The following is a 26,502-nucleotide window of genomic DNA, read 5'->3' as shown; positions in this document are numbered from 1 at the left end:
TACAGGGGGCTGGACACCCCAGCGGGGCTGGATAAGGCCACGGATGTCGGGCGGGGCGGGGCTCTCCAGGCCCCCCTCGGCGCCCGGGGGTCCCCAGTCCGTGTGGGGGGCACGGGGCCCCCGGGGCTGGGTGGGTGGTGGTGGGTGCCAGCCTAGGCCCTGCCCTCGGAGGGGTTGTATTCCGTCTCTCCGGCCGACACCTGGGAGATGCGCCGCGTGGAACGCCACAGCCGCCGGTGGAACTGGCCCGGCCGCACCTGGGGACGGGGGTGAGCGCCTTTCCTGTGCCCAAATCCTTTATCCATCCCTCCCACATCCCCATCCTCCCAAGGTCCTCATCCCCTTCTTCATCCCCATCCTCATCCTCTTCATCCCCATTCCATTCCAAGGTCCTCATCCCCTTCCTCATCCCATCCCATCCTATCCCATCCCATCCCAAGGTCCTCATCCCCTTCTCCATCCCCATCCTCATCATCCCCATCACATCCCAAGGTCCTCATCCCCTTCTCCATCCCCATCCTCATCATCCCCATCACATCCCAAGGTCCTCATCCCCTTCTCCACCCCAATCTCCTCTCAGTTTCTCATCCCATTCTTCCTCCTCATTCCTGCCCAGATACTCATCTGCTTCTCCATCCCATCCTCTTCTCCTTCCCCATTTCCATCCTCTTCTCCTTCCAGATCCTTATCCTTTTTTCCACCCCTATCCTCTTTCAGATCCTCATCCTCTTCTCCATCCCTTCCCAAAACCCTTTATCCAATCCCATCTTCATCCCCTTCACTATCACCATCTCCTTCCAGACCCTTATCCTCTTCTCCATCCCCATCCCCATCTCCCTCCCACCTCCATCCCCATCCTTATCCCACATCCCCTTCCCCACCCCACCCTGGTTCCCCTCAGCTCTGGAGAGGACACACCGATGTCCCCACCCTGGGAACACCCAGGGGACACCGAGCCACGTCCCCATCCCACCCTGCCCTGGCTGGTGGTCCCGCTCACCTCCGTGGGCTGCCCGGCACCCACCACGATGAGTTTTCCATCCTCCAGCCCCACCAGGATGTGGCTCTTCTCCTTGGTGACAGACACGCTGTGCACGGGCACCCGCATGGGCACGGGGGGCACGGCCGCCCTGAGGCTGGGGACACGAGCCATGGCGTGGGACACGAGCCACGGCATGGGACACCACGGCGTGGGACACCATGGCAGGGACACCATGGCATGGGACACCACGGCGTGGGACACCCTGAGGGCGTGTTGGGGACAGGCCAGGTCACAGCCATCCCTCACCTCTGGAGCTCACGGATCTCCAGCCCACACTCCGAGGTCCCCAGCACCACGAAGTCGTCGGTCAGGCACATGGCTGTCACCTCCCGGTCCAGCGGGACGGAGGACAGGAGCTTCCCGTTCACCGAGTACAGGTGCAGCGCGAACCTCTCCTGCAAGGAGCATGGGGGGAGCATGGTGGCGGTGCTGGTGGCCAGGAGGGGACCACGGGGACACCTGGACGTACCTTGGAGCAGGAGGGCTGTCCCACGGCGGTTTGGGCCACCACCTGCCCCTCGTGCCCCACGGCCAGGTGGGACAGCACGGCGGGGGGACAGCTCTCGCCGGGCGGCCGCAGGGAGCGGATGAAGAGCCCCCGGCGCACGGTGTGGGTGATGATGGTGCCGTCCTGGGGGAGGAAGGGGACACAGGGTGATGGTGGTGGTGGCACTGCCCATCCCACGCCCACCCCACGGCCCCACCAGCTCACCTTGGAGCCGGACACGGCCATGTCCAGCTCGGTGCTGATGGCCACACACGTCACCTCGGCGTCATGGCCGTACAGCACCTGCACGGGTTTGGGAGCCAAGCCGCTGGAAAAGCCACCCTGGTGGTGGGGACACGGGGACATCAGTGACCTGCTGGCAGTGCCCATCACGTGCTCCTCCCACTCCTCGAGCCCTTACCTGCTGTAGGACCTGCCACACCATGCAGGTGGTATCCCGTGAGCCAGAAATGAGGTAGATGCCACACAGGTCAAGTGACAGGCAGGTGACAACATCTGTGACAGCCAGAGGGACACCATGAGGTGTCGGAGCCCTCCCACCACGCTTGGCCCCCTGACTCCATGGGATGGCACCACGATGTGTTAGTGGATGTAGAATTGCTGCCAATCCCATTCTAAGATGAATTTTGGGGTGTGGATGCTGCTGCTCCTCACCCCACTCCAGCTCTGAGGTTGGAACCTGGACCATCCCCAGGAGATGGAGACACTGGGAGATGCCCCTCATGGTGTCACCTGCCTCCCGCCACGGCCCTACAACCCCATCAGGGCATCATCAGATCATCACCATCATCACCACCATGGGACAAGGACGTACCTATGTGCCGGGTGATGTGTCCCACGACCTTGCCTTTGGCCAGCGAGGTGACACGGAGGCTGTTGTCCCAGTGTCCCCCGCTGAAGAGCAGCTTGCCGTCGGGGGACACGGCCAGCGTGCGGGAGCTCAGGTCGGCCCCGGGGGCAAAGGGGCCCTGCAGGAAGCGCTGGGTCCTGTCAGGAGGATGTGGGATGGTGGTGGTGGATTGGTGGCACCTCCAGGGACCATCCCTGGGGACCCTGTGCCCCAGTGACTCACTTGGCGTTGGTGACAGTGGGGTCTTTGGTGAAGCTGAAGTAGTTGGAGATGTTCTTGTCGTAGGGCAGCCAGTTATGGGTCCCCAGCAAGCCGTTGGCACTCACGGTGACCTGGGCAGAGGGGGAGAGGAGGTGACACCACTCTCACTGCTGGGATCCTCCCTGGTTTGGTCCTGGACCAGCAAAACGTCCCCGTGCCTCAGTTTCCCCACACTCACCAGGATGTCGGGGGATCCCTGAGTGATGAAGGAATGCGCCTGGTTCTTGGGGACCACGGCCTGCACCAGGGCCACCCCATCGCTGATGCCCTGTGGGGACACAGCAGCTGCTGGGCACCTTCCTGGCCACCCCACCCCTCCCAGTGCTGCCCAGGGACCCCCGGGGGTGTCCTCACCTCCACGAAGAAGGACTTGAGCTGGCCCAGGTTCTCGAAGACGTTGGGGGAGCGGGTGTCGAGGGTGGCCAGTCTGCGGGCGGCGCTCTCTGCCGACAGCCGGGCGGGGTGCGGCTCCTGGGGGCGCAGGGCACCCGTCAGAAGTGGGGGGACCCCCCAAAAAGGGGCTGGTTTTGGGGGGGTGGGGGTCTGAGCTACCTTGAGCAGCTGGCAGGGCGTCTGCCCGAAGTTGCTGATGATGCCCTCCAGGGCCTTGCGCTGCGTCTCGTCGGTGATGGCGTCCAGGTCCACGGCCCCTGCGGGTGGGGACGGTCACGGTCACAGGGGGACACACCCCTGGCAGGTGTCCCCCTCCCTCTGCCCCACAGCTCACCCTCGTAGGTGCAGTAGTAGAAGACGTTGAGGGCCTCCACGGCGGCCGGGCCGCGCTGCTTGTACCCAAAAATGAGGTCGATCCACTCGTGGAGGTGGGCGGAGACATATTCCGACTCCTGTCCAAGGATGGGTGTCAGGGTGGGGTGGGAACGGCCCCGGAATGCCCCCAGGGCTGAAGGAGCTCCCATCTCACCAGAGCTTTGCGGTGCTGCTGGATGAAGTCCTCGCGAGACCGTGCCCACCGCGGCAGCACCACGTCCCCCACCTTCTCATTGGAGAGCTGGAGGCAGCCCAGGTCAAAGCCTGCAGGCAGGACGAGGACAATGAGGGACACAGACCCTGCTGTGCTCCCGCAGTGGTGACAATGACGTCCCTTACCATTCTGGTTCTCCAGGAACTCCGGGAAGTAGAAGAACTCCGGGATGAGCTCCTTGACATCCACCGGGTTCTCCATGCGGGCTTGCCATGCCGCCGGCACCGAGTGGAACTGCCGGTCCGAGCAGTCAAACCTGGAGGCACAGGACACCTGGCTGGAGCCTGGTTGTCCCCACAATGTCCCCTGTGCAGGGTCAACCTGCCGGGTTCCCACCTGCCGCTTTGCAGCTGGATGTGCAGGGTGGTGAAGGGCTCGGTGCGGATCAGGTAGTGCATGACGCCGGCGGCGTTGGAGTAGTGAGTGCCGTAGTGGAACTTGTCCACCGTGCCCGTGGGGTCCTCGAAGCTCTCGTACCTGCAGGCCAGGTGGGATGGGGTCCACCAGGAGCCAGCCAGGTGCTCCCTGCATCCCCTGCCCGTGGTTTGTGGGGTACTCACTTCTCCTTGACGTCGCGGGCGTGCCGCTCGTTGGCCACCCCGATGGGCTTGGACAGGTCCCGGAACACGGCCGGGTTGGTGAGGTCCAGGGTCTCCGAGACGTAATCCCGCAGGATCCAGGGGAACTGGGTGGGGGTGGGAGGTGGGTGAGGTTGGGGGCCACTGGGTCAGTGTGGGGACAGCGGGGGACACAGGGGCTCACCACGGGGTACTGGGACAGGTCGTTGTAGGTGCGCCCCGCGATGGTGTTCAGCTGCATGAGGTACTCGAAGTTGGAGATCTCCCGCAGGACCCATTTCTGGAGAGAAGGGAGAGGGAGGAGATGGGCTTGGGGGGAGAGGAGACAGGGCAGACACCCCCCACCACATGGCAGTGCCCGTCCCTTGGCCATCCCTGGTTCCAAAGTTGTCCCCAGTCTTACAGCCATCACTGGCTCCGCAGTTGTCCCCAGAACTGTGGCCATGCCCACCCCACAGCCATCCCTGGTTTTACAGTCACCTCTAGTCCAATGGTCACCTCCATCCCATAGCCACCCCCTGTTCCATGGCCATCCCTGCTCTCAGACCATCCCATGTCCCACGGTTGTCCTTTGTCCCATGATTGTCCTCATCCCATTGCCTTCCCAGGTCCCATGACCACTCCTAACAGCCATCCTTCATCCTCTGTCCAAGTCCATGCTCATGGCCATCCCTGGTCCCATGGCCACTCCCAGATCCACAGCCATCCCTGATCCCATTTCCATGTCCATGTCCACCCCTGGTCCCATGGGCATCCCACGCTGTCACCCTCCCTGTTCCATCTGGGAAGGGGACACATGGAATGGGCTGGGTGGGGCCGGTACCTGTGTGAGCCCCGAGGCTTTCAGCAGCTCCTGGGGGGACCGGCTGCCGAAGTAGGTCTGGTTGGGGGGCCGCAGGCCAAGGATGCAGGAATACACCTTGTTCCTCACCTGGAGGGGACAGCAGGACGTGGAGCTGTTGGAGCTCGGGCAGAGCCGTGGCCCTGGGAGGGGATGAGAGGGTCCCCACCTTCTTTCTGAAGTTGAGGAAGTAGTTGGCCTGGTCGATGAAGAAGAGCTCGAGGGCGGAGCGGCGCAGGTTGTAGCGGCGCAGGTGAACCTCGCGCAGGTGGGACAAGGGGCGCTTGAAGTCGTAGCCGATCCCTGCCGAGGGTGGGGGCACGTAGAGCCCCCCCAGGTGTCACCATCCCGCCATTCCCGAGGCAGGGATGGGGCTGGGTGGGGGTTCCTCACACCCCTCAAGGAGCCCACCGTTACCTCCCTCCGTCTCCTCCTTCTCGCTGCTGCCGTCGTAGAAATAAACGTGCTGGGTTGTCACCTCCAGGCGCCCGGGGACCACGGCCACCGTCGTGATGAGCTCGCAGTCCTCCGACACCACCAGCTTCTCCCGCTGGTTCTGCTCCTTGGGCTCAGCCCTGCGTGGCACAGCGGGGTGAGGACAGTCTGGTGACACCCCCAGCCCAGGTCAGTCCGCGCTGCGGCAGGGTGGGGTCACTCACTGGTTGTCCAGGACAGGGAGGTCCTCCTCGGCCAGCTGGTCATCCTCCAGCTCGCTCACCTTGGCCTCCTTGGCCATGGCGAGCGGGAGGGACTCGGCGGGGTTCTGGAGGTGGTCAGCTCCTGAAACGAGGAGGGGGTCAGCAGGACCACCCCCCTGGGCTGGGAGCAACTCCTGTGAAGAGCTCCCAAATTCAGCGCTGTCCATGCCATCTCCCAGCCCAACCCCACTGGTGACATCCCTTGCCCGTGGCACGGGAGGACCCACGGGTGCCCCAGTGCCACCACCTCACCCAGGTTGTCCCGTAGGGCGCTGGCCTCCAAGTGTTGGTCGAAATTGAGGTTGGGCACCAGCTTCAGCCTCATCCGGGAGTAGGTCTCGGCACTTGACAGCTTCCAGCGAACCTCCGGTGGGTTCCTGGGGGACAGCTGGGGGTGAGGCACCCTGGGGACCCCTGGCTGTGCCACCTCTCCCTGGGGACGAGGTGGGGACTCACCGGTCGGCCCAGGCGGAGCGGGGCGAGGTGAGCAGGCGGCACAGGGACCGCCACTGCTTGAGCACGGTGCTGTGGTGGTTGTTGATCTGCTTGAGGACGTTGGCGTGCCGGGCGTTCTCCGCCTTGCAGCGCTTCGCCGCCGGCTCCAGCACCAGCTCCTGCCGAGGGGGCACCACAGTGAGGTGACAACAGGGCTGGGGCTTGGGGACATCCATAGGGTGACGTCCTCAGGGTAAGGAGAACATCGCCAGGATGATGTGGTTGGGATGAGGAGTGCATCCCTGGGATGATATCCCCAGGATGAGGAGCATGTCCCAGGGAAAATGTGCCTGGAATGAGGAGCACATCCCCAGGACAATGTCCCCACGAGGAAGAGCACTTCCTGAAGGCAATGTCCCCAGGATGGCATCCCTGGGGTGAAGAGCACAACCCCAGGATTAATACCCCAGGGAGAGGAGCACATTCCTAGGATCACATCCCCAGAGTGAGGAGCACATTCCCTGCATGACATCCTGGGGGTGAGGAACTTATGCCCTGGATTATATCCTTGGGGTGAGGAGCATGTCCCCAGGCTGAGGAGAACCCAGAGTGACATCTTAGGGGTGAGGAGCCTGTCCCCAGGATAAGGAGCACATCCCTGGATGACATCCTAGGGGTGAAGAGCATGTCTCCAGAGTGAGGAGCACATCCCTGGATGACTGCCTGGGGATGAGGAACATATCACCAGGATGAGGAGCACCCAGAGTGACACCCCAGGGGTGAGGAGAGTGTCCCCAGAATAAAGAGCACGCCCCAGGGTGACATCCCAGGGAAAAGGAGCAGGCAGTACCTGGAACAACTTGCGGCTGGCCGCCTTCTCCTGCTCCCTGCGCTGGGAGCTGCTCATCATGGCATCGTAGCAGGCATTCCAGAAATTGGACATCAGGTCGTGGCTCCTGGCAAACGTGTCCATCTCAAACTGGGCCATGGTGGGCTGCACCTGGACGAGCAGAGATGCATTCCTAGGGCTCGGCACCCACCACCCCTCATCCAGATAATCCCACAACAACCATCCCACCCCACGGCACCCACGTGCTTCTCGATGAAGCCCCTCCACTCTGGGGTGGTGCAGAAGAGCTGGAAATCCTCGTAGAAGGTGGGGCTGCCATTGGTGGGGGGCAGCGAGGGCAGGAACTGCTGCAGCTGCAGGGTCTCGTAGCACTGATCCATCAGCGTGCGGATGATGGGCACCAGCCAGGAGAAGGTCTCCGACCGGGAATCCAGGGAGCGCCGCAGGGGCGTCTCCAGCTTCCCCAGCAGGTAACAGGCCTCGTCCCTCCGCGGGGCCGACGTGGTCTGCAGGAGGCTGTGCAGCTTCACGTAGGCCAGCGAGTGCAGCTGGGGGGGACAGGGGACGTCAGGCGGGGCCACCACGATGCCACCGCGGTGCCCAGGGCGGGGTGACCCACCTGGGGGTCCTGCAGCAGGATGTACCCCACGAGCAGCCGCAGCCCCGTCTGCGCCATCTCCTTGAGGTCGGAGGCGCCGTTGGCCAGGTGGTGCCACACGCCCAGCTTGTCCAGCAGGCTGCTGACCCCCTCGTAGATCTGGGGGGACACCGTGAGCCCCCGGCCGGGCAGGATCCCCACCCCTGCCAGGCCAGCGGCCCCATCACCCAGCCCTCCTCGGATTGGGGTTTGGGTTTAGGATTAGGGTAGAACCCAACTCGTGACAAACTAGTCTGGGTTCGGCATGAGGTTGAGGCTCAGGATTTATGGTCAGGGGTCAGGATTAGGGCAGGGGGAGAGGATTGGAGTTAGCATTCAGCTTTAGGACAAAGGTATAGCAGTAAGATTTAGGATTAGGATGTGGGAAGTACAGTGAGATTACAGGCTGTGAGTTAAGGTCAGGGTTTAGGTTTACAGAAAGAGTTAGGGTTAAGAATAGGATTAAGGGCTGGGCTTTATGACAAAGATGTGGAGTTAAGTTTAGCATCACGATTTAGGAGGAACAGTTAAATTTTGAATTAGGGGTTAGGATTAAGGTTTAAGGATTAGGATTGGGGATTTGATTTAAGATTACAAATAAAGCAAAGGTAATTTCCTAGAATTAGGATGAGGCTTTGATTTAAATCTAGGATTGGGGCTGAGGTTATTTCCCAAGGTTAAGATTAGGCTTTGATTTTAATTAGGAATAAGTCTGAGGTTATGTTCAAGTTCTGCAGGTGGGGCTGGTTTTAGTGCCAGGCTTGACATTAGGGATTAGCAGAGCTGTGGTTTGGGATCAGGAATCCCTGCTCACTCCCATCCACCTTCTCGCTCCACAGGGCCTGGTTGTTGTGTCCCTCGGAGAAGAGGAAATCCTGGAGCAGCCGCAGCAGCTTCAGGGCGTTGTGGGTGAGCCCGGGCAGCGCGGCCGGGCCCGACTCCTTCAGGTCGGTCAGCGCCGACTCCAGCATCATCTCCAGCAGGCTGTGGGACAGCAGCAGCTCCAGAGGGTGCCCTTCCCTCGGGATCCACCCCGGGACGCGGGCGGGCCTCACCTGCGCTTGATCTCGTCCGGGGGCCGCACCAGCTCGCAGGCCGTGCCCAGCTTGGTGAGCACGGAGAAGACCTGGCCGCGCTCCCTCCAGGCCGCGTCGTCGCAGCCCTCCACCCCGCGCCACGTCACCGAGAAGATGATGTTGGTCAGCAGGTTGCACAGCTCCTCCTCGGGGGTTTGCTGCCAGTGGAGAGGAAGGTGAGGGGTGGCCGGAATTCCCCAGGACGGTGGGGGTGAGGGTTTGGGGCTCACCTGGGGGTTGCTGGTGTTGGAGACGTTGTCGCTGGGCAGCACGTCCTGGTAGCTGCTCTCATCCAGGACGTTGGACAGGCTGGAGCTCTTGCGCGCTCGCATTCCCGGGAAGGGCTTGAAGCTCTCCAGGGGCGAGGGGGTGCCGGGGCCGCTGGCCGGGGTCTGGGTGCCGCTCTCGGCCGTGGCCATGGAGCTGGTGCTGGCCAGGTCCAGCCCCAGGTCGAAGGGCGAGGTGGAGAAGGGGGACAGCGGGTGGTAGACGCCGTCGAAGGGGGGACCGTCCCCGGGGTTGGAGGATGAGCGGCTGGCCCGGTCCGAGGAGTCGAAGGACTTGAAGTTGTAGGAGTGGAAGGACTTGGTGCAGCCGCTCGGGGAGATGGAGTGGTCGGAGAAGCCCTCGGAGAGCTCCTGGTCCGAGGCCTCGTATCCCAGCGGGAGGAAGACATCGAGCTCCTGGAGCTCGGCGGGCGGCGGGCTCATCCTGTCCTTGCCGCAGGGCTCGGAGAGGCGCGGCAGCTCCGGGCAGCCCGCGGTGCTCAGGCTGTGCTGGCGGCACTCGTAGGACTCCTTCACGTAGAGCTTGGTGAGCGTGTCCTGCCAGCCGGCCAACCTGGCCAGCTGCTTCACCAGGTCCTGCTGTGCATAGATCAGGTGGAAGAGCTGCAGGAGAAGGAAAAGGAGATGGAAAATGAAGGACGCTGGATGCTGCTGCCCCAGCTCTTCCTCTCCCAGGAACAGGAGCACCCCAGATCCTCCAAAACCATCATGGGGTGCTGGAGCTGCACCATTTCCACGCTGGCAGATCCGTGTCACCACCATCCCCACGGCCACCACTTTTGGGCACAGCTGGGTGTCCAAGGAGCTCAGCCCTGGGGTGACACGTCTGTCACCTCCTGCTGTGTCCTGGCCCCGCTCACCTTGCGGCAGATGTCGAGTCGGATGCTCAGCTCAGCCCGGTGGGACAGGTACACCACGGCCACCAGGTCCTTGTAGTTGGGAGGGTCTGTGGACAAAGAGAGTCAGCACAGTGGTGGGACACTTCCTGCTGTCCCCAAAAGCCACCAAAGACCCAGCCCAGCTGAGCCTCGTGGGAAGCCACCAGTGGTGATCCCGTGGCACATGGCTGGGATGGTGGCCTGGCTTCTTTGGCACACGGTACCTGCCCCCAGGACCTGCTCCGAGAGGCAGCGGAAGAGCAGCATGGAGCCGGGAATGTCGCTGAGGTAGGAGATGAGCCCGTGGTACCCGATGTCCTTCAGCTTCAGGCGGCTCTTGCTGCGCTCGGGGACCTTCTCGTACTTCAGCATCTTGTAGAGGACCTGGTGGGACAGCGAGAGGAGGCCACCTGGCTGTGACATCCCTGCTGGAGGCAGCAGGAGGTGGGCATTGGGGATCTGCCCTACCTTGAAGACCCTTTCCCTCACTTCATCCGAGAACCTCTTCTGCACCAGCAGGGAGAAGAGCAGCTCTACATGGCCCGGCTCGAAGAGGAAGGCGAAGAGCTGCTCCTGGGCTGGGGGGCCCTTCAGCAGGCTGTGGATCACCTCCAGCGCCCCACAGACCTGCAGGACACCGGGATGGTTGTCCACTGCCCGCCCAGTGTCCCACTGGGATCCCAGTGGCTTCTCCCCAGCCCATGATTTGCTGAGGGGTTGGGGACCACAGTGTCTCCACACAGTGTGGCTGGTGACACACCTGCTGCTCGTCCTGTGCCCCTGCCAGGTAGTTCAGCAAGCTCTGCATCTCCTCCCCGGAGAAGCTCCTGCAGAAGAAATCCTTCACCAGGCTGAAAAGGGACGTCTGCACCGTCCTGATGTCGTCGGTGGCCGCGGTCTTCTCCCTGGAGGTGTTGATCAACAGACACGCGTGGGGATGTGTCCCTTGTCACCCACACCCACTGCCAGCATCATCCCAAATCCCAACACAAAGCCCGAGGAGCTCCAGGGATCTTCTACCCCTGGGACATGTCCACCCCACACATTTGGGTCTGCTTGTTGCAGAACCCACCACACTCTTGGTGGCTGCTGGGGGTGGATTTTGGAGCTGGGCACAGGCTCAGGGATAGGACATGGAAGGTCCTGCACCCACCACAACGCTCCCACTCTGGTAGGAGAGATATTACCCCACAAAAATGGTGTTTAGCCAAATCACAGCTCCCAGGGGTGAAGCCCACCCCCAATCCCACCCCGTCAGCATCCCAGGATTCCAGCCCCGCGTGGCAGCTGACCCGTAGTAGGTCCGGATGGAGTCCAGGATGAACTGCACCCCGTACTTCTTGCGGATGCGCTGCTTGTGGTCCTTGACCACGCTGGCCAGGTACTGGATGTGACCTGCAGGGAGAAGGCGTCAGGATCCCACGGGGGCCGGGCGGGATGGACATTCCCAGGCAATCCCTGCTCCCACCTAAGCGCACGGCGAAGTCGCTGTTGCTCCAGATGCGGAAGTCGAAGAGGAGGTGCTGGTAGAGGAGGTGCAGCAGGAGCCCGCTGCCCTCGGAAGCCACCTGCTCCATGAGGATCTGCGAGGCCACCAAGGTGCTCATGTCCAGTAGTGTGCCGGGGACCTGTCACGGGTGACAGGGGACACTTCCAGCCCCTTGGGAACGGCAAGGACCGCGGGATGGGGTTTTGGGAGCCTCGCACACCTTGTGCAGCAGTGCTCCGATGATGGCCGGCCCGTGGCACTGCACCAGGCTCTCCTGGTTCACGGCGTGGTTCCGCAGGAAGTTCTTCACCAGCAGCAGGAAGGCGGCCACGCTGTTCCTCTCCAGCCTGCTCTCTGCAGGGCACCGGGACCTGTGAGCCCTGGGCCCACCCAAACCCCCGCCCGGAGATCCCACGCAGCTGTCTCTCCAAACTTTTCACCCTGTTCTCCTGTTTTCTCCAGATTTAAGCCTCTGCTGCTTTCAGCTTGGGAATGAGCAGCTGGATATTGGGAGAAAGCACATTCCACTCATGCCAAAGGTCCCTGGAGCCACCCTCACCTTCCCAGAACCGTTTGTTTGTGACTAACTGGGTCATTCATAACATCCCAAGTGGTTCCTCCATTACCCTGTAACTCCTGGAGCCTGAGGGAAGACCTCTCCTGCCCGTGGAGGACACCTGCCAGGTCCAGGAACCCCTCGTGGTCACCTCCAGCCATCCGAGCAGGACAGCTCCTGCTTCACATCCCCTGAACTCCTCACCTGAGGACTTTCCCAGTGGGATGAGCATGCCCTGGGCGTTCCTGGAGGACGTCAGCTCTGGCCCCACCAGGTCGTTGGTCTCCTGCTCATCCTCGGGCTCCTCCGTCTTGGACACCACTTGCTCGAGCAGGGGCAGGAGCACCCCCATCCCACCCACGCAGTTGACCACGTCCTGGGGGAGGGAGGGAGGGAGAGGCTTTGCTGGGTGATGACAGCAGCATGGAGGGGAGGTCCATGGCACCTGGGGTCCCCAAAAGTCACCTGCTCCCCTGCACCACCCTGGATGATGAGGACCCACAGGACAGACGGGTCATGGTGGGCACATTACCACAGGGAGAGTCCCTGCAGGGTCCAGGGGACCTCTGGGGGTCCCGCCCTGGGACTGTGCCCCAGGAGGGACCCCCCTGCCCCCAGGCCATGGGGTGGACAGGTCACCATGTGCCCAGCCTACCTTGATGTCCCAGTTGACCACCTTGTGTCCTGTCAGCCTCCCATCCAAGCTGTGGCTGGGGGAGAGGTCCAAGCAGATGTTATTCCTGCAGGCCTGGAAAAAAACACCGTGGGAGCATCCTCATGCTCCTGGACATGTCCCTGGTGGCACAGGGCCCCAGCACTGTCCCTGTCCCCAGGGAGGTGGCTCTCCTCACCTGGGGGGTGTAGTACAGCAAGAGTTTACTGCCGAGCTCCACCAAGTCCCCTTCCAGTGTGAACGGGGATGTGACATTTGGTCCTGGGGGAGAGGGCTGGGGTGAGCTGGCACATGGTGGAGGAGACCCCGGTCACCACCAGCACCCTGGGGACATCCTCCATGTCCCACCCTGACGTACCTGCACAGAAGAGAGCCTTGACCTGGGCTTGCTGCAGAGCCTCGCAGAAGATGGCCACGGAGCCCAGGTGACCCTCCAGCGAGGTGGGGCTGCCCCACTCCGTGTCCTGGCTGCCGGCTGCCGTGGTGGCCACCACCCCTTCCGTGGGCAGCTGGGTGGGGGTCCAAGAGTGGGGACCAAGGGTGGCAGGGACAGACTGGGAGCGTCCCAGTACAGGGTGTGAGGTGAAGACCAGCTCCGGACCATGGGGTGCCGGCGGGTGGCTGGCAGTGGTGGCGGCCGTCGTGGTGGTCCGGTGGCCCGCAGAGCCGATGCAGCAGGAGGTGAAGGACTGGGAGGGAGAAGGGATCCCACTCAGCCCCCAGTGAGGCCATGCAGAAGGGTCTGGGTGGGTGCTGGGAGGATCCCCCACCTCGTGGAGGGAGGGGAAGCGGAGCTGCGCCGTTTTCCGCAGGTGTCCGTCGGCGTAGATGCTGACGATGTTCTGGCCGAAGGGCCGGCGGCCGGCAACGTGGACGACGTCAACGCAGTGCTGGGAGGACAGAGAGGGACATCAGGGCGCTGTGGTGTCCCTGACGGGGACAGGGACGGGGATGGGGATGATCCTCACCCAAGCAGAGTCGTTGAAGGCAAACTCGGGCAGTGCCACTGTCATGTAGTCCTTCTTGGTGCACACGGCCACCACCAGCACGCCGCCCGCGGTGAAGAACGCCTCAAAGCCCGTCCCGCCCGCCGTGAAGAAGCTGGTGGAGAAAACCATGGAGAAAACCATGGTGGGGATGGTGCTGCTGCCCCCTCCCCACCCTCACCTCACCCCCTCCAGTGAGCATCACCTGTAGAGCTGCCTCCTCTTCGGCCTCGCCGGCGGCTCCGGCTCCTCCTCGCTCAGGCACAGCCAGGCGTGGAAGGCGAAGGCACCGCCGGGCCACTTCTGGATGGTGGGCACCATGATCCCGGCCATGCCGGGGCTCAGGTCGAAGCTCTGCAGTGCCCGGGGAGGCCCCTCGCCCCTGGCCATGCCCGACAGCGCCCGGATGACCGGAGCCACGTAGGGATGCGGCCCCCGGCCCCGCTCGCGCCGCAGCAGCCGCAGGAGCTGCCGCAGCTCCCCGGGCCGGATGGACAGGCTGCCCAAGGAGCGCAGCAGCTCCAGCAGGTTTTGGGAGCAGATGCTGGGAAGGGCTGGCTCGGTGGCCAGGGCGCCCAGCAGGGAGCCCACCATGCCCGCCTTGACGCAGGTGAGGCGGCTGGGCAGGGAGGCCTCGCAGAGCCGCCGCAGCCACGCTGACAGGAACACCTGGAGATCCCGGCATTCCAGCGCCGGCAGCCAGGCCAGCAGGATGAGCAGGGGCTGCTCGTTGCGGATGGGACGCACTGGGAAGGAGCTGTGGTCACCCTCCACCGCCTGCAGGGACACAAGAAGGGGTTGGTGCAGCTCCAGTGCTTGGAGAGGGATGGATCCATCCCAGCCACCCTGGGCCGGCAGCAGAGACCTCGTCTAGACCCCTGTGCATCCAGAATCTTGGAGACTCCCATGCATCCAGAATTTGGAGACCCCAGACACCAAGGGATCTCATGGATTAAAGATCTTGGAGACCCTTGTGTATCAAGTATGTCAGAGACCTTTATGCATCAATCCTTTTGGAGATCCTGTGCATGAAGAATTCTGGAGACTCCATGCATCAAGAATCTCAGGTACCTCCATGCATCAAGGATCTTGGAGATCCTCATGGATGAAGGGTCTTGGAGACTCCCATGCATAAATAGTTTTGGAAATACTGCACATCCAATATTTTGGGGACCCCAACCATCAAGAATCTCGGAGACCTCCATGTATCTTGGAGGCCCTCATGCACCAAGCATTCTGAAGATTCTTGTGCATCCAGAATCTTGGAGCCTTAAGAATCTCTGTGCATGAAGTGTCTTGGAGGCCTCCACGAATCAAGGATCTCAGAGACCCTCATGCATGAAACACCTTGGAGACCCTCCTGCGTCCAGCAGTACCAGAGTGAGCAGTTCCACACCCAAAAAGGCTCAAAACTCCCAAACCCAACTCCGGGTGAAAGATGGACCCAGGACCCGTTGGGAGCAAACTGCTGAGAAACCAGCAGAGTGGAGAGGATGGGGGGGCTCAGAATGGGGGCTGAGATCCACAGGAAGCCCCAGTGCTGAGAGCTTTGCCCAGAGTCAGGAAAAGCGGGAATGCTCACCATGTTGAGGAGCTCCTGGAGCAGACGCTGGGTGGGCTGGCCCTGGCTCCTCAGCACCTCGTAGAGGTGGGCGTAGCCGATGCGCTCCTTGAACACCTCCTGGAAGCACAGGGACAGTACAATCCACCTGAGCCCCACCTCGGGCTGAGCCACCTCAAATACCCCAACCCCTCAGATTTTGGGGTGTCCTCCTCAGGGGAGGTCCCCTGCCCACCTTGGCTGAGGGTGAGTTGCTCATGATGGCCGTGAGCACCCCGAGGGCGTGGACGGCGATGGCGTCGGAGCTGCTGGCACTGTCCTGAGGGGACACGGGAATGGGGGAGCTGCTGGGACATGGGAATGAGGGGACACAGCCCACCACGGGTGGTGGTTGGGTTACGGGGTACCTGCTGGAGTCCATCCCCGTTCCGCGTGGGAACCTCGTCCCGAGCTTCACCCGCCTCCCGCGAGCTGCCGAGGTAGAGCTGTGGGACACGGGGTGGGCGTGGGACACTGGGAAGGGGTTCTGGAGGGTCCCCACCCCAGGGATGTGTCCCAGGATCGTTCAGAGCCAGGAATGGTGAGGATGGAGATGGAGCTGAAGGTGCCCAAAAGGGATACACCACCCTGTCCTATGATCATTCAGAACTGGGAAGGGTGAGGATGGAGATGAAGGTGCCCAACCGTGGTGTCACCAAATGTCCCAGGGTCATTTAAAGAGGAAATGGGGAAGGGAAGGGAAGGGAGGAAGGGAGGAAGGGAGGAAAACAGGAAGGTGACGAGGATGGAAATGAGGACGGGAATGAGGATGGAGGATGGATATGAGGATGGAGGATTGAAGGATGGAAATGAGGACGGGGCTGAGGACGAGGACAGGGGATGGGGATGAGGACTCTGAGGTGCCACCCCATACCTTGCTGTTCTGGAGCAGGCGGATGATGTGCTCGAAGCAGTTGTTGCTGAGGAACACGGCCTGGAGCACCGGCCGGTCCTGGCAGCTCAGCATGGCCGGGATGGCATCTACAGACAGACAGACAGCCAGCCTGGCTCAACCCCATCCCACCCCACCTTCCCAAACCCCGCGCTGTTCCCAACCTACCCAACATGAGCACCCGCAGGGCGATGAGGCCGCCGGCCGCCTCGGGCGCCAGGGAGGCCGCGGGCAGGTCGGAGTTGAGCACCCTGAAGAATCCATCCAGGAGGCTCCGCAGGGACACGGGGCCGGCGCCGGGGCTGGAGCCGTGCAGGACGTGCACCGCGGCCACCACGGAGCGCAGCGTCACCTCCAGCAGCGCGGGGGACGGGGACACCCCGCTGCCAGCCCGCCGCAGAACCCCCAGGAGCACCTCCAGCGCCGCGGGGGTGATGGCCTGCAGCGCATTGGGCTGCGGGATTGGCAACGGGTGGGAATTCTGTCGCCCACGGGGATACGAGCCCTCCCTGATCCCGTTATTTATTGACCCCCGGGACCTCCCGCAGCTGCAGATTTTACCCTGGGGCTGTGAATTGTTTTAAAGCCGATTTTGGAGTTATTGATTGAATTGATTTTTGATTGCTGCGGAAATGAAAACGGATTTTGGGTCCAAATTATTAATCCAAGGATTTTCCAGCTTCCAGCCCAGAGGTGAACTGGAGGTGAAGCAGCAGCTTCAGCTTAAAAGCTTCTCATAACTTAATTATTTAATTAATTGTAATAATTTAATGTAATAGTCTGAGAAAATAATTTAATTCAGTAATTTCATTATTATGTTGAACTATTTAATAATTTATAAAATAACTTCATTCAATAATGTAATTATTTAGCTTAATTACTTACATACTTAATTTTATTTATATCATTAATTTTACTACCTAATTTAATTATTTTATTTACTTATTTAGTTTGATTATTTTATTTGTTCTACTTCATTCTTTAATTCCTAATTTAGTGAGTATTTTTAATAATTTTATTTAATTTTTGATTGTTTTGTCTAGTTTTATTATTTTGTTTTATTTTCTTATTTATTTTAATACTTTAATTCTTCAATTTAAGTACTTAATTTAACATTTCTGAGCTGATCCCACCGAATTTAAGGCTGGAATGTTAAACAGGATTTTTAAAAGCTTTGGAAAATTCAGTGTTTTAATTCTGCCTTGGAATGAACAAAACTTTGGGGTTTATCCCTGGAATGAGGATCTCCCAAGGGTACCTTGGATCCGGAGAGGATGGCTCCGAAAAGATGGATAATCCGGAGCTGGATCATTTCTGGGAGCTGCCTCCCGCCTTGGAAACTCTCTGTGAGGATGAGGAGGGAAAGATTTCATCAGAGGAGCAAACAGCAAAAAAAAACCCCAAAAAACCAAACCAAAACCAAACAGAAAACGCCCCTTTTCTAGTTAAAAATAGAGGGGGAAATCCTTTTTTCACCCAAAAAAATAGGGAAAAAATCCCTTTCCTACCCAAATCCAACCCAAGGGGGTGCTGGACCCTGCTGGTGATGGAGAGGATGAGGATGCTCCAGGTTTTCCAGCTCTGGTTGTGCCAGGAACGGGGTTTTGGCCCCAGAAAAGGGGATTTGTGCCAAACTCGGGCTCAGCTGGGGGTTTATGGGGCGGAGCTCCAGGGAATTTTGGCAACGGCGCTGCCGCTAAAAGGGGATTTTTGGGGCTTCCCTGATAAAAATCCCCCTTTGTGTTGATTTTTGTGGGTTCTGCAGGTGGTGCTGGGCTTAATTCCTGCTTTGGGATCCTGTTCCTCTTCCCAGGACACGGGAGCAGGGAAATTTCTGGGGCAGGCGTAGGATAACCTGGAACAGCATCCTGTATTTGCCTTGGAACCCTATAATAATCCTGAGACAGGTATAGGATAACCTGGGGCAGGTGTGGGATCACATATTTGTGGGATAACAGGATAACCTGGAGCAGATATGAGATAAGTATAGGATAACCCGGAGCAGGTGTGGGATCCCATATTTGTGGGATAACAGCATAACCTGGAGCAGATATGGGATAAGTACAGGATAACCTGGAGCAGGTGTGGGATCCCATATCTGTGGGATAACACAGGATAACCTGGAGCAGGTGTGGGATCCCATATTTGTGGGATAACACAGGATAATCTGGAGAAGATATGGGATAAGTACAGGATAACCTGGAGCAGGTGTGGGATCCCATATCTGTGGGATAAGCACAGGATAACCTGGAGCAGGTGTGGGATCCCATATCTGTGGGATAACACAGGATAACCTGGAGCAGATGTGGGATAAGTACAAGATAACCTGGAGCAGGTGTGGGATCCTTTTCAGTCCTTGGATCAATACCTCCCTCTGAATACATCATCCCTCCACGGATCCTATAAATATTCCCTGATCCCACCCCTGCCCCAGCACCCCCCAATCCCTGGACACTGTCCCCACTTCGGGATCCCACACCGACCCTCCCCTTTCCCAAATCCCACTTTTACCTTGGAAAAAGGCACCGAACTCGGGGGGCAGCGGGGCGGGGGCGAACTTGTATTTGCTCTTCTCCTTGGCGCTGATGGATTCCCTGGAAAGAGAGGGGTGAGGGGGGGGATCCAGGACGGGGGAGGGATTTTGGGATGCGGGGCGCGTCCCTCACCCGCTCAGCTGCCGCCGCCAGGTCTGGTAGGGGTCGAGGAAGCACTCGCAGAGGTGCAGGGCGTGGAGCATCCCGTTTTCCAGCTGGGTCCGGTTTTCCAGCTGTGCCCGGCTCTCCAGCTGTGTCCCATTTTCCAGCCGTGTCCCCTTTTCCAGCTGTGCCCCATTTTCCAGCTGTGCCCCGTTCTCCCGGCTCTCCAGCTGTGTCCCATTTTCCAGCCGTGTCCCCTTTTCCAGCTGTGCCCCATTTTCCAGCTGTGCCTGGCTCCGCTCGTCCCCCGGGATGCTCCGCAGCTGCCGGGAAAGCCAAGCTTTAATCCCTGACACGCTCCAAAAAATGGGATGTGTTTTTTTTGGGGGAAACTCCTCTTTGTGGGGAGAATGGGATCATCAATCAATCAATCAATCAATCTACCAATCAGAGCCCAGAGCAGCACAAGCTGGGATGCACTGACCAATCAGCATCCAGAATCACACAACCTACAGAGACACTGGCCAATCACAACTCAGTTACACAACCTGTGGACTCACTGACCAATCAAATTGCAGCACAGCCCAACCTGTAGAGCTCCTGACCAATCAGAGCCCAGACTCACATAACATATGGACTCAGTGACCAATCAGTGCTGAGCCCCTCCCCAGCCAATCAGACCCTGCCCTTTCCCATTCTCATTCCCATTCCTGTTCCCACTCCCATGGTTGTTCCCATTCCTGTCCCTAGTCCGATTCCCATAACCCTTCCCATTCCCGTTCCTCTTCCCACTCCCCATTCCCGTTCCTGTGCCCATTTCCCATTCCCACCCCCGTTACCATGACTGTTCCCATTCCCATTCCTGTTGTCCTTCCCATGACCACTCCCATTCCTGTGACCGTTCCCACTCCCATTCCCCTTCTCATCCCCTTCCTACTCCCGTTCCTGTTCCCATTCCCACTCCTGCTCCTGTTCCCATTCCTGCTCCTGTTCCCTTTTCCATTCCCATTCCTGCTCCTGTTCCCATTCCCGCTCCCTCTCCCATTCCCATTCCTGCTCCCTCTCCCATTCACGCTCCTGCTCCCACTCCCATTCCCATTCTCCCGTTCCCGCTCCCGCTCCCACCTGGCTCCCGCAGAGCCGCAGCAGCCGCAGCACGTGCGGGAGGCAGCCGGGGCTCCTGTCGGGCTGGATGTTCTCCAGGTTCCTGGAACGGAAAACATCGGGAATTCATCCTGCACGGGCGGGGGGGAAATTTGGGAAGGGGAAGGGGGAAATTTGGGAAGGGGAATAATTTCCCTGCTTGGGGCAGGGAAAATGCCACAAAAAATTCTCATTTTTTACACCTTTTTTATTATATTATGTTGTATTATTAATTATTGTTATGAATAATAAAAGTAACATTTATTAATATTTTTAGAGATGTGATGGAATTTGGGGGGAATGATGGAATTTTGGGGGGAAGAATAGTTTCCTATTTTTATATTTTTATTATATGAAAATATTTTATTTATTACTACATTCACTATGAATGTTAAAGATACTAATGATTAATAATATTAATTATTTTCAAAAACTTTTTTTAGAGATATAATGCATTTTGGGGAGGATACTCCACTGGGGGGAATGATGGAATTTTGGGGCGAAATAGTGTTTTTTGATTATTACATTTTTATCACACTACATGAATGACAATCATGGTTTTCTAATTATTATTTTCAGACACGATGCACCTTTGGAGGGACACTACATTGGGGGGATGACAATTTTGGGGGGCAAGGACGTTATTTAAAAATTAATATATTTTAAAAATATTTTGTTATTTTGCATTATTAAAATTACTTAATATAATTACAATATAAATACAATAGAATACAATATAAATACAATATAAATACAATATAAATACAATATAATATAATTACAGGATTGTAATTACTGCTAGTATTATTATTATGACTATTATTATTACTACTATTATTAATATTAATTATTTTTGTAAAATTAATTATTTTAAAATTACTATTATTATTATTACTACTATTATTATTATTAATTATTACTACTATTATTATTAATTATTACTACTACTATTGTTACTACTACTATTATTATTAATAATTATTTTGGTAAAATTATGACTGCTAGTATTATTCTTATGACTATTACCATTATTACTACTATTATTATTATTAATTATTTTTGTAAAATTAATTATTTTTAAAAATTTTATACAACTTTTAATGCACTTTAGAGGGGACGCTGTGATCTGGGGGGGATCCCAGATTTCCCGGGGGGTGATTCCCCTCAGGGAGGAATTCTGTGGGGTTTTTTTTGGGATGGGGACCGCACACCCCCAAAGCCACCCGACGCTTTGGGACAAAGCAGGACCTGGGAGGGGACACAGGACCCCCATCCCTGGGGCTGCTCCGTGCTGGGCAGCAGGAGCGGGTGGGCGAGGGGCACGGAGGGATTTGGGGTCACCCACCTGCAGATGATGATGAAGAACTTGAGGAGCAGCAGGGCCTGGCCCAGCCCCGTCCCCCTGTCCCCGTCGCGCGTCCCCAGGGCCACGCTGTGTCCCAGCCTCTGGCTCAGCACCTGCAGCACCTCCCGCGGCAGCGCCGGGATCTCGGAGCCCGGCTCCTCGGGCCTGGGCGGGATCGGGGTGCAGGATGTGACCCCGCCGCCCCCGGGGCCCCCCGGAACCCCTCCTCAGCAGCGGCACCGGATGGCTCCGACCGCGGCGGGCGGATGAGGCACCGCAACCCCGCCAGGGCTCCGGGGCCCCAGGGGACACCCGGGGGCTTGGGGGGTCACTCAGGGTCACTCGGTGGTATTGGGGTCACCCACAGGGGTCCCTCAGGGATGTTGGGGTCACTCAGGGGTGCTGGAGTCACCTACAGGGGCCATTCAGGGGTGTTGGGGTCAGCCAGGGGTGCTGGGAATCACTTGGACAGGACATTTAGGGGTGCTGGGGTCACCCAGGGATGTTGGAGGCCACCCAGGAATGCTGGGGGTCACTCAGAGGGGTCATTCATGGGCGCTGGGGTCATCCTGGGCGGGGTCACTCAGAGGTGTTTGGGGTCACTCAGAGGTGTTTGGGTCACTCAGAGGTGTCTGGGGTCACTCAGGGTTGTTTGGGGTCACTCAGGGATGTTTGGGGTCACTCAGGGATGTTTGGGGTCACTCAGGGGTGTTTGGGGTCACTCAGAGGTGTCTGGGGTCACTCAGGGATGTTTGGGGTCACTCAGAGGTGTTTGGGTCACTCAGGGCTGTTTGGGTCACTCAGGGGGTCACTGCAGGGTTTTGGGGTCCCACCTGCGGGGCTCCAGCGAGGGCAGGGCGATGACCCTCTCGAAGCTGGTGACGAAGGCCTCCAGCCACTGCTGCAGGTAGGACAGGTCCTTCTGCAAGGGAGGGCGGGGCTGGGGCCGGCAGCCAATCACGGCCCTCCATGGCCCCCGCCCACAGGGACTGGCCAATCACAGCCAGAGAAACCAGCCCCGCCCACTCAGGTGTGTGACACACCCCTGGGAGCCACTGACCAATCACAGAGCAGAACCGCACAACCTGTGACGCTTCTGACCAATCAGAACCTAGAATCACACAACCTGTAACACCTCTGACCAATCAGAGCCCAGCACAGCATCACCTGTACACTCGCTGACCAATCAGCAGCCAGAGCCGCAAAACCTGCGGAGGCGCTGAGCCAATCAGAGCCCAGCACAGCGCAACCTGTGGAACTCACCGGCCAATCAGCTCGCAGAGCACCTGTCCCTGCAGCCAATCAGGGCACAGCGGGCCCTGCCCGGCCCAGCTGTGGTTGTGCAATGGGGACAGCGGGGATGGGGGGGACAGTGGGGACAGCGGGGGACAGAGGGGGAACTCACCCAGGCCGGGCACCCCCACCCAGCACCCCGGGGTCACCCCCAGCCCTGGGCACCCCGAGGTGGCACCTCCAGGTGTCCCACGTCCCTGAGCACCACGTGTGGCACCCTGGGGTCACCCCATGTCCCTGAGCACCCCAACAGGGCACCTTTGGGGCTCCCCATGTCCCTCAGCACCCCAGTGTGACACCTTGGGGTCACAGAGAGCCCTGAGCACCCCAGTGTGACACCTTTAGGGTCACCCCATGTCCCTGAGCACCCCAGTGTGACACCTTGGGGTCACCCCATGTCCCTAAGCACCCCAGTGTGACACCTTTAGGGTCACCCCATGTCCCTGAGCACCACGTGTGGCACCCTGGGGTCACCCCATGTCCCTGAGCACCCCAACAGGGCACCTTTGGGGCTCCCCATGTCCCTGAGCACCCCAGTGTGACACCTTTAGGGTCACCCCATGTCCCTGAGCACCCCAACAGGGCACCTTTGGGGCTCCCCATGTCCCTCAGCACCCCAGTGTGACACCTTGGGGTCACAGAGAGCCCTGAGCACCCCAGTGTGACACCTTTAGGGTCACCCCATGTCCCTGAGCACCCAGTGCTGCCTTTTGGGGTCACTCACAGCCCTGGGCGCTCCAATGCCTCAATTTGGGGTCACCCCCACCCCCGAGCACCCCACTGTGGCACCTTGGGGACCGCCACACCCCGATGCAGCTCGGGGGTTGGGGGTCACCCCAACCCCCGAGCACCCCGGGCTGTCCCCCCTTCCTACGGAGACCGTCCCCCCTTTTCCGGGACACCGCCGCTCTGACGGCTCCCCCACAACGGGGGGGGACCCCAAAATCCGCTTCCCCCGCACTTCCCGCTCCACGCCGAGCGCCCCTCGGGTGTCCCCAGGTCCCCAAATGCGGTACCTGTCGCCGGGGGTGGCCGTGGCCATCCATGGCCCCGCAGCCGTGGCAGCGGCGCCGGCGCAGCGCGGCCGGAACGGGGTGTGGGGTGCGGGGAGGGGGTGCTTAGGGGGGCCCCCCCTTTTTGTCACCGCTGCCGCTTGTGCAAAGCCACCAAAAAAGCCCCAGAGCTCAGGAAATGCCATGTCACCCGCGGCCCCAACGGCGCTTCCTGCCCTGCTGCGGGCTCCGCTCGGGGACACCGAACCCGCCCGGGGACACCGAACCCGCCCGGGGACACCGAACCCGCCCGGGGACACCGAACCCGCTTGGCGACACCGGCCCCACTCGGGGACACCGAACCCGCCCGGGGACACCGCGGTGGCCCCGGCGCCCCCATCCCTGCGCCCACCCGGCGCCCCCGGGATGTCCCCGAGCCCGCGGAGGTGGCAGCACGAGGAGCTGCGTTGGTTTATCCCGGGATTCCCAAATCCAACCCCAAATCCCGCCCGGCTGTTGAGTTTGCCTCGAAATTCCCGGGGCACCCACCGGGAGCTGCAGCTCGGAATTGCCGGTGGGACCTCCCGCAGCCGCTGCCCCGGAATTCCCGGTGCGCCCACCTGGAGCTGCTGTTCCAAAATTCCCGGGGCTCCCACGCGGAGCTGCATCCCGAAGCCGGGGCTGGGCTCCCGGAATTCCCGCTGCGCCCACCGGAGCGGCGGTGCCCGAGTTCCCGGTGTGCGGCCCCGAGGCCGCGCTCCCGGTGCCGGTGCCGCTCCCGGTGCCGCTCCCGGTGCCGGTGGCCGTGGCGGTGCCGGTGCCACCCCGCGGAGCTGTCGCAGCCGGTTCCCGGCCGGCAGAGCCGGTTCGGCCGCTTCTGGGCTCGGCCGGCGCGGAGCCGCCTGGGAGCGCCCGGAATCCCAACCGGGAATCCGAACCGGGAATGCCAGTCCGGGAATCCGAACCGGGAATGCCAGAACTGGAATGCCCAACCGGGAATCCGAACCGGGAATCCGAACCGGGAATGCCCAACCGGGAGTGCCAGACCAGAATGTCTAACCGGGAATCCGAACTGGGAATGTCAGACCGGGAATGCCTGACCGGAATCCGAACCGGGAATGCCCGAACCGGGAATGTCGAACCGGAATCCAAACAAGGAATGCCCAGCCGGGAATGTCGAACCGGGAATCCCAAACCGGGAATGCTCAGCCCGGAATGCCAGACCCGGAATGTCGAACCGGGAATGCCCAGCCGGGAATGCCAGACTGGAATCCGAACAGGGAATCCGAACCGGGAATGTCGAACCGGGAATGCTGAACCGGGAATGCTGAACCGGGAATGCCCGACCCGGAATGTCGAACCGGGAATGCTCAGCCGGGAATGCCGCCCTTCCGCCGGGAGCTCCCGAAAAAGTGACAGTGACAAAGCCGCGGGGATGTCACCCCCTGCCCTGAGCGCCACGGGTGACACCGAGTGACCCCGCGGGGGCTGGGACAGCACGGCCAGCCCTGGGGACAGCCCTGTCCCCTGTCCCCTGCCAGGCCGGTGACAGCGGCTGGGGGGCGACAGGGACACGGCCAGAGGGACACTGCCATGGAGGGGACACGGCCCTGGAGGGGACACAGCCAGAGTGACACTGTCATGGAGGGGACACTGCCATGGAGGGGACACAGCCAGAGTGACATTGCTATCGAGTGACACTGCCATTGAGGGGACAGTGACACTGCCATGGAGTGACACTGCCATGGAGGGGACACGCTCACCTTGGCGAAGTAGAGCATCCAGAGCTCGCAGAGGCGCTCCCGGGAAGAAGAAGCCATTCCCGGGGCCGGGAAGCGGCGGCGGCGGCTCCGCCCCCCCCGAGCCCCCCCGGTACCTCCCCCAGGTGTGGGGGGCGGGGACGGCCCCGCACCTGCCCGCGGCCGCTCCCCCGCTTCTCCTTCCTCCTCCTCACCCCGCGGCGTGAGGAAGGCACAGCCCCACCCCGCCCCTAATCATTAACGCTAATTAGCGCAGATGAGCCCCGCTCTCCATCGGAGACGCCCTGAGCAAACAGAACTCGACGCTTTCGCCTCGTTTTCCCTTTTAATGTCCTTTTTAAAGCGTTTCCGGATATTTAATGGAGAATTCTCCAACCTCGAGAATTCCAGGATTCCAGAACTCTTTTCCCATCACCAGTGGACACAAAATCTTGGAAAAAAACCCCCATTCCAATGATTTTCCTTCTTTTCCTTGAACAGGATCTCCCTGTTTCCAGCCAGGGAGGGTTAATTCCTAAAAAAACCCATCAGAAAATGGCCAGGATTGGATTTTCCCGCTGCCATTCCCATCTCCATGGCGATGCACATGGAGATTTCCCTAATTCCCCCTTTTCATCCCTCTCCATTAAAAAAGGATTAAAGGCTCCTTGGGATCCCAAAGCCCATCCCGGGCTCCTTTCATCTCCCGCAATTCCAGCTGGATTTGCCCTTTTTTGCTGGAGATTTGGGATGGGATCCGTGGAAATGAGGAGTGACACTTTGGGATGAGCTGTGGGGGCAGGGCTGGGGATGCTCTGCCGGAATTCCTCTTGGGAATTCTCTGCGGCTCCTCCCGCTTCTTTCATGGGATGCTTTGGTGGGAAGGACCTTCAAGGTCATCCCGTTCCTCCAGGGCAGGGAATTCCAAGCAGCTCTTTGGTTTTTAACGGAGAATTCCTGGTTTTCCAAGGATGGAAAGCTGAAGGCGGGAAGAGAAGGGTGGGAAAGGAAAAATAGTGGAAAAAAGATGTCGGGAAAGAAAAATTGGTGGGAAAGAAATTTTTCCAGCTGGGAGGATCCAATGTCATTCCAGAGGGATGGAGGACAGCCCCAAGCTCCTATCAAAAAGTTGGGATGCAGAGGGAAACTTTGGAAGATTCTGGGAGAGCTCAGCCATTCCCAGCCCTGAGGGGATAAATTTGGGAAAGGTTTGGGTTGGAATTCCAATTAAACCT

General features: G+C 59.6%; 1 protein-coding gene across 1 annotated transcript; it reads right to left on the bottom strand.

Moving 5' to 3' along the window:
• Positions 1-11: 11 nt before the first annotated feature.
• On the bottom strand, positions 12-25,450 carry NBEAL2 (neurobeachin like 2). Its single transcript, XM_041464181.1, is given in 57 exon segments — positions 12-257; positions 1,001-1,136; positions 1,289-1,437; positions 1,512-1,673; positions 1,755-1,871; positions 1,951-2,045; positions 2,365-2,537; positions 2,623-2,732; positions 2,840-2,929; positions 3,016-3,132; positions 3,214-3,311; positions 3,389-3,506; positions 3,584-3,693; positions 3,769-3,899; positions 3,980-4,120; positions 4,204-4,328; positions 4,406-4,501; positions 5,045-5,218; positions 5,220-5,365; positions 5,480-5,637; positions 5,722-5,842; positions 6,013-6,137; positions 6,217-6,374; positions 7,046-7,195; positions 7,288-7,593; positions 7,665-7,802; positions 8,507-8,666; positions 8,738-8,916; positions 8,989-9,257; positions 9,260-9,408; positions 9,554-9,648; positions 9,906-9,991; positions 10,148-10,307; positions 10,392-10,550; positions 10,684-10,828; positions 11,216-11,318; positions 11,392-11,551; positions 11,633-11,766; positions 12,173-12,344; positions 12,624-12,716; positions 12,820-12,902; positions 13,000-13,330; positions 13,412-13,531; positions 13,610-13,742; positions 13,833-14,404; positions 15,210-15,308; positions 15,424-15,507; positions 15,596-15,673; positions 16,102-16,208; positions 16,288-16,573; positions 17,378-17,463; positions 18,631-18,713; positions 18,786-19,078; positions 19,881-19,962; positions 21,244-21,408; positions 22,077-22,165; positions 25,292-25,450. Coding segments are annotated over 57 exon segments (8,361 nt in total). The 5' UTR covers positions 25,349-25,450; the 3' UTR covers positions 12-152.
• Positions 25,451-26,502: the final 1,052 nt, after the last annotated feature.

Source organism: Pyrgilauda ruficollis, unplaced genomic scaffold, assembly GCF_017590135.1.
Source record: "Pyrgilauda ruficollis isolate IOZ18807 unplaced genomic scaffold, ASM1759013v1 scaffold173, whole genome shotgun sequence".
NCBI classification, from domain to species: Eukaryota; Metazoa; Chordata; class Aves; order Passeriformes; family Passeridae; genus Pyrgilauda; species Pyrgilauda ruficollis.
This window is presented reverse-complemented; position numbering and strand designations above follow the sequence as displayed.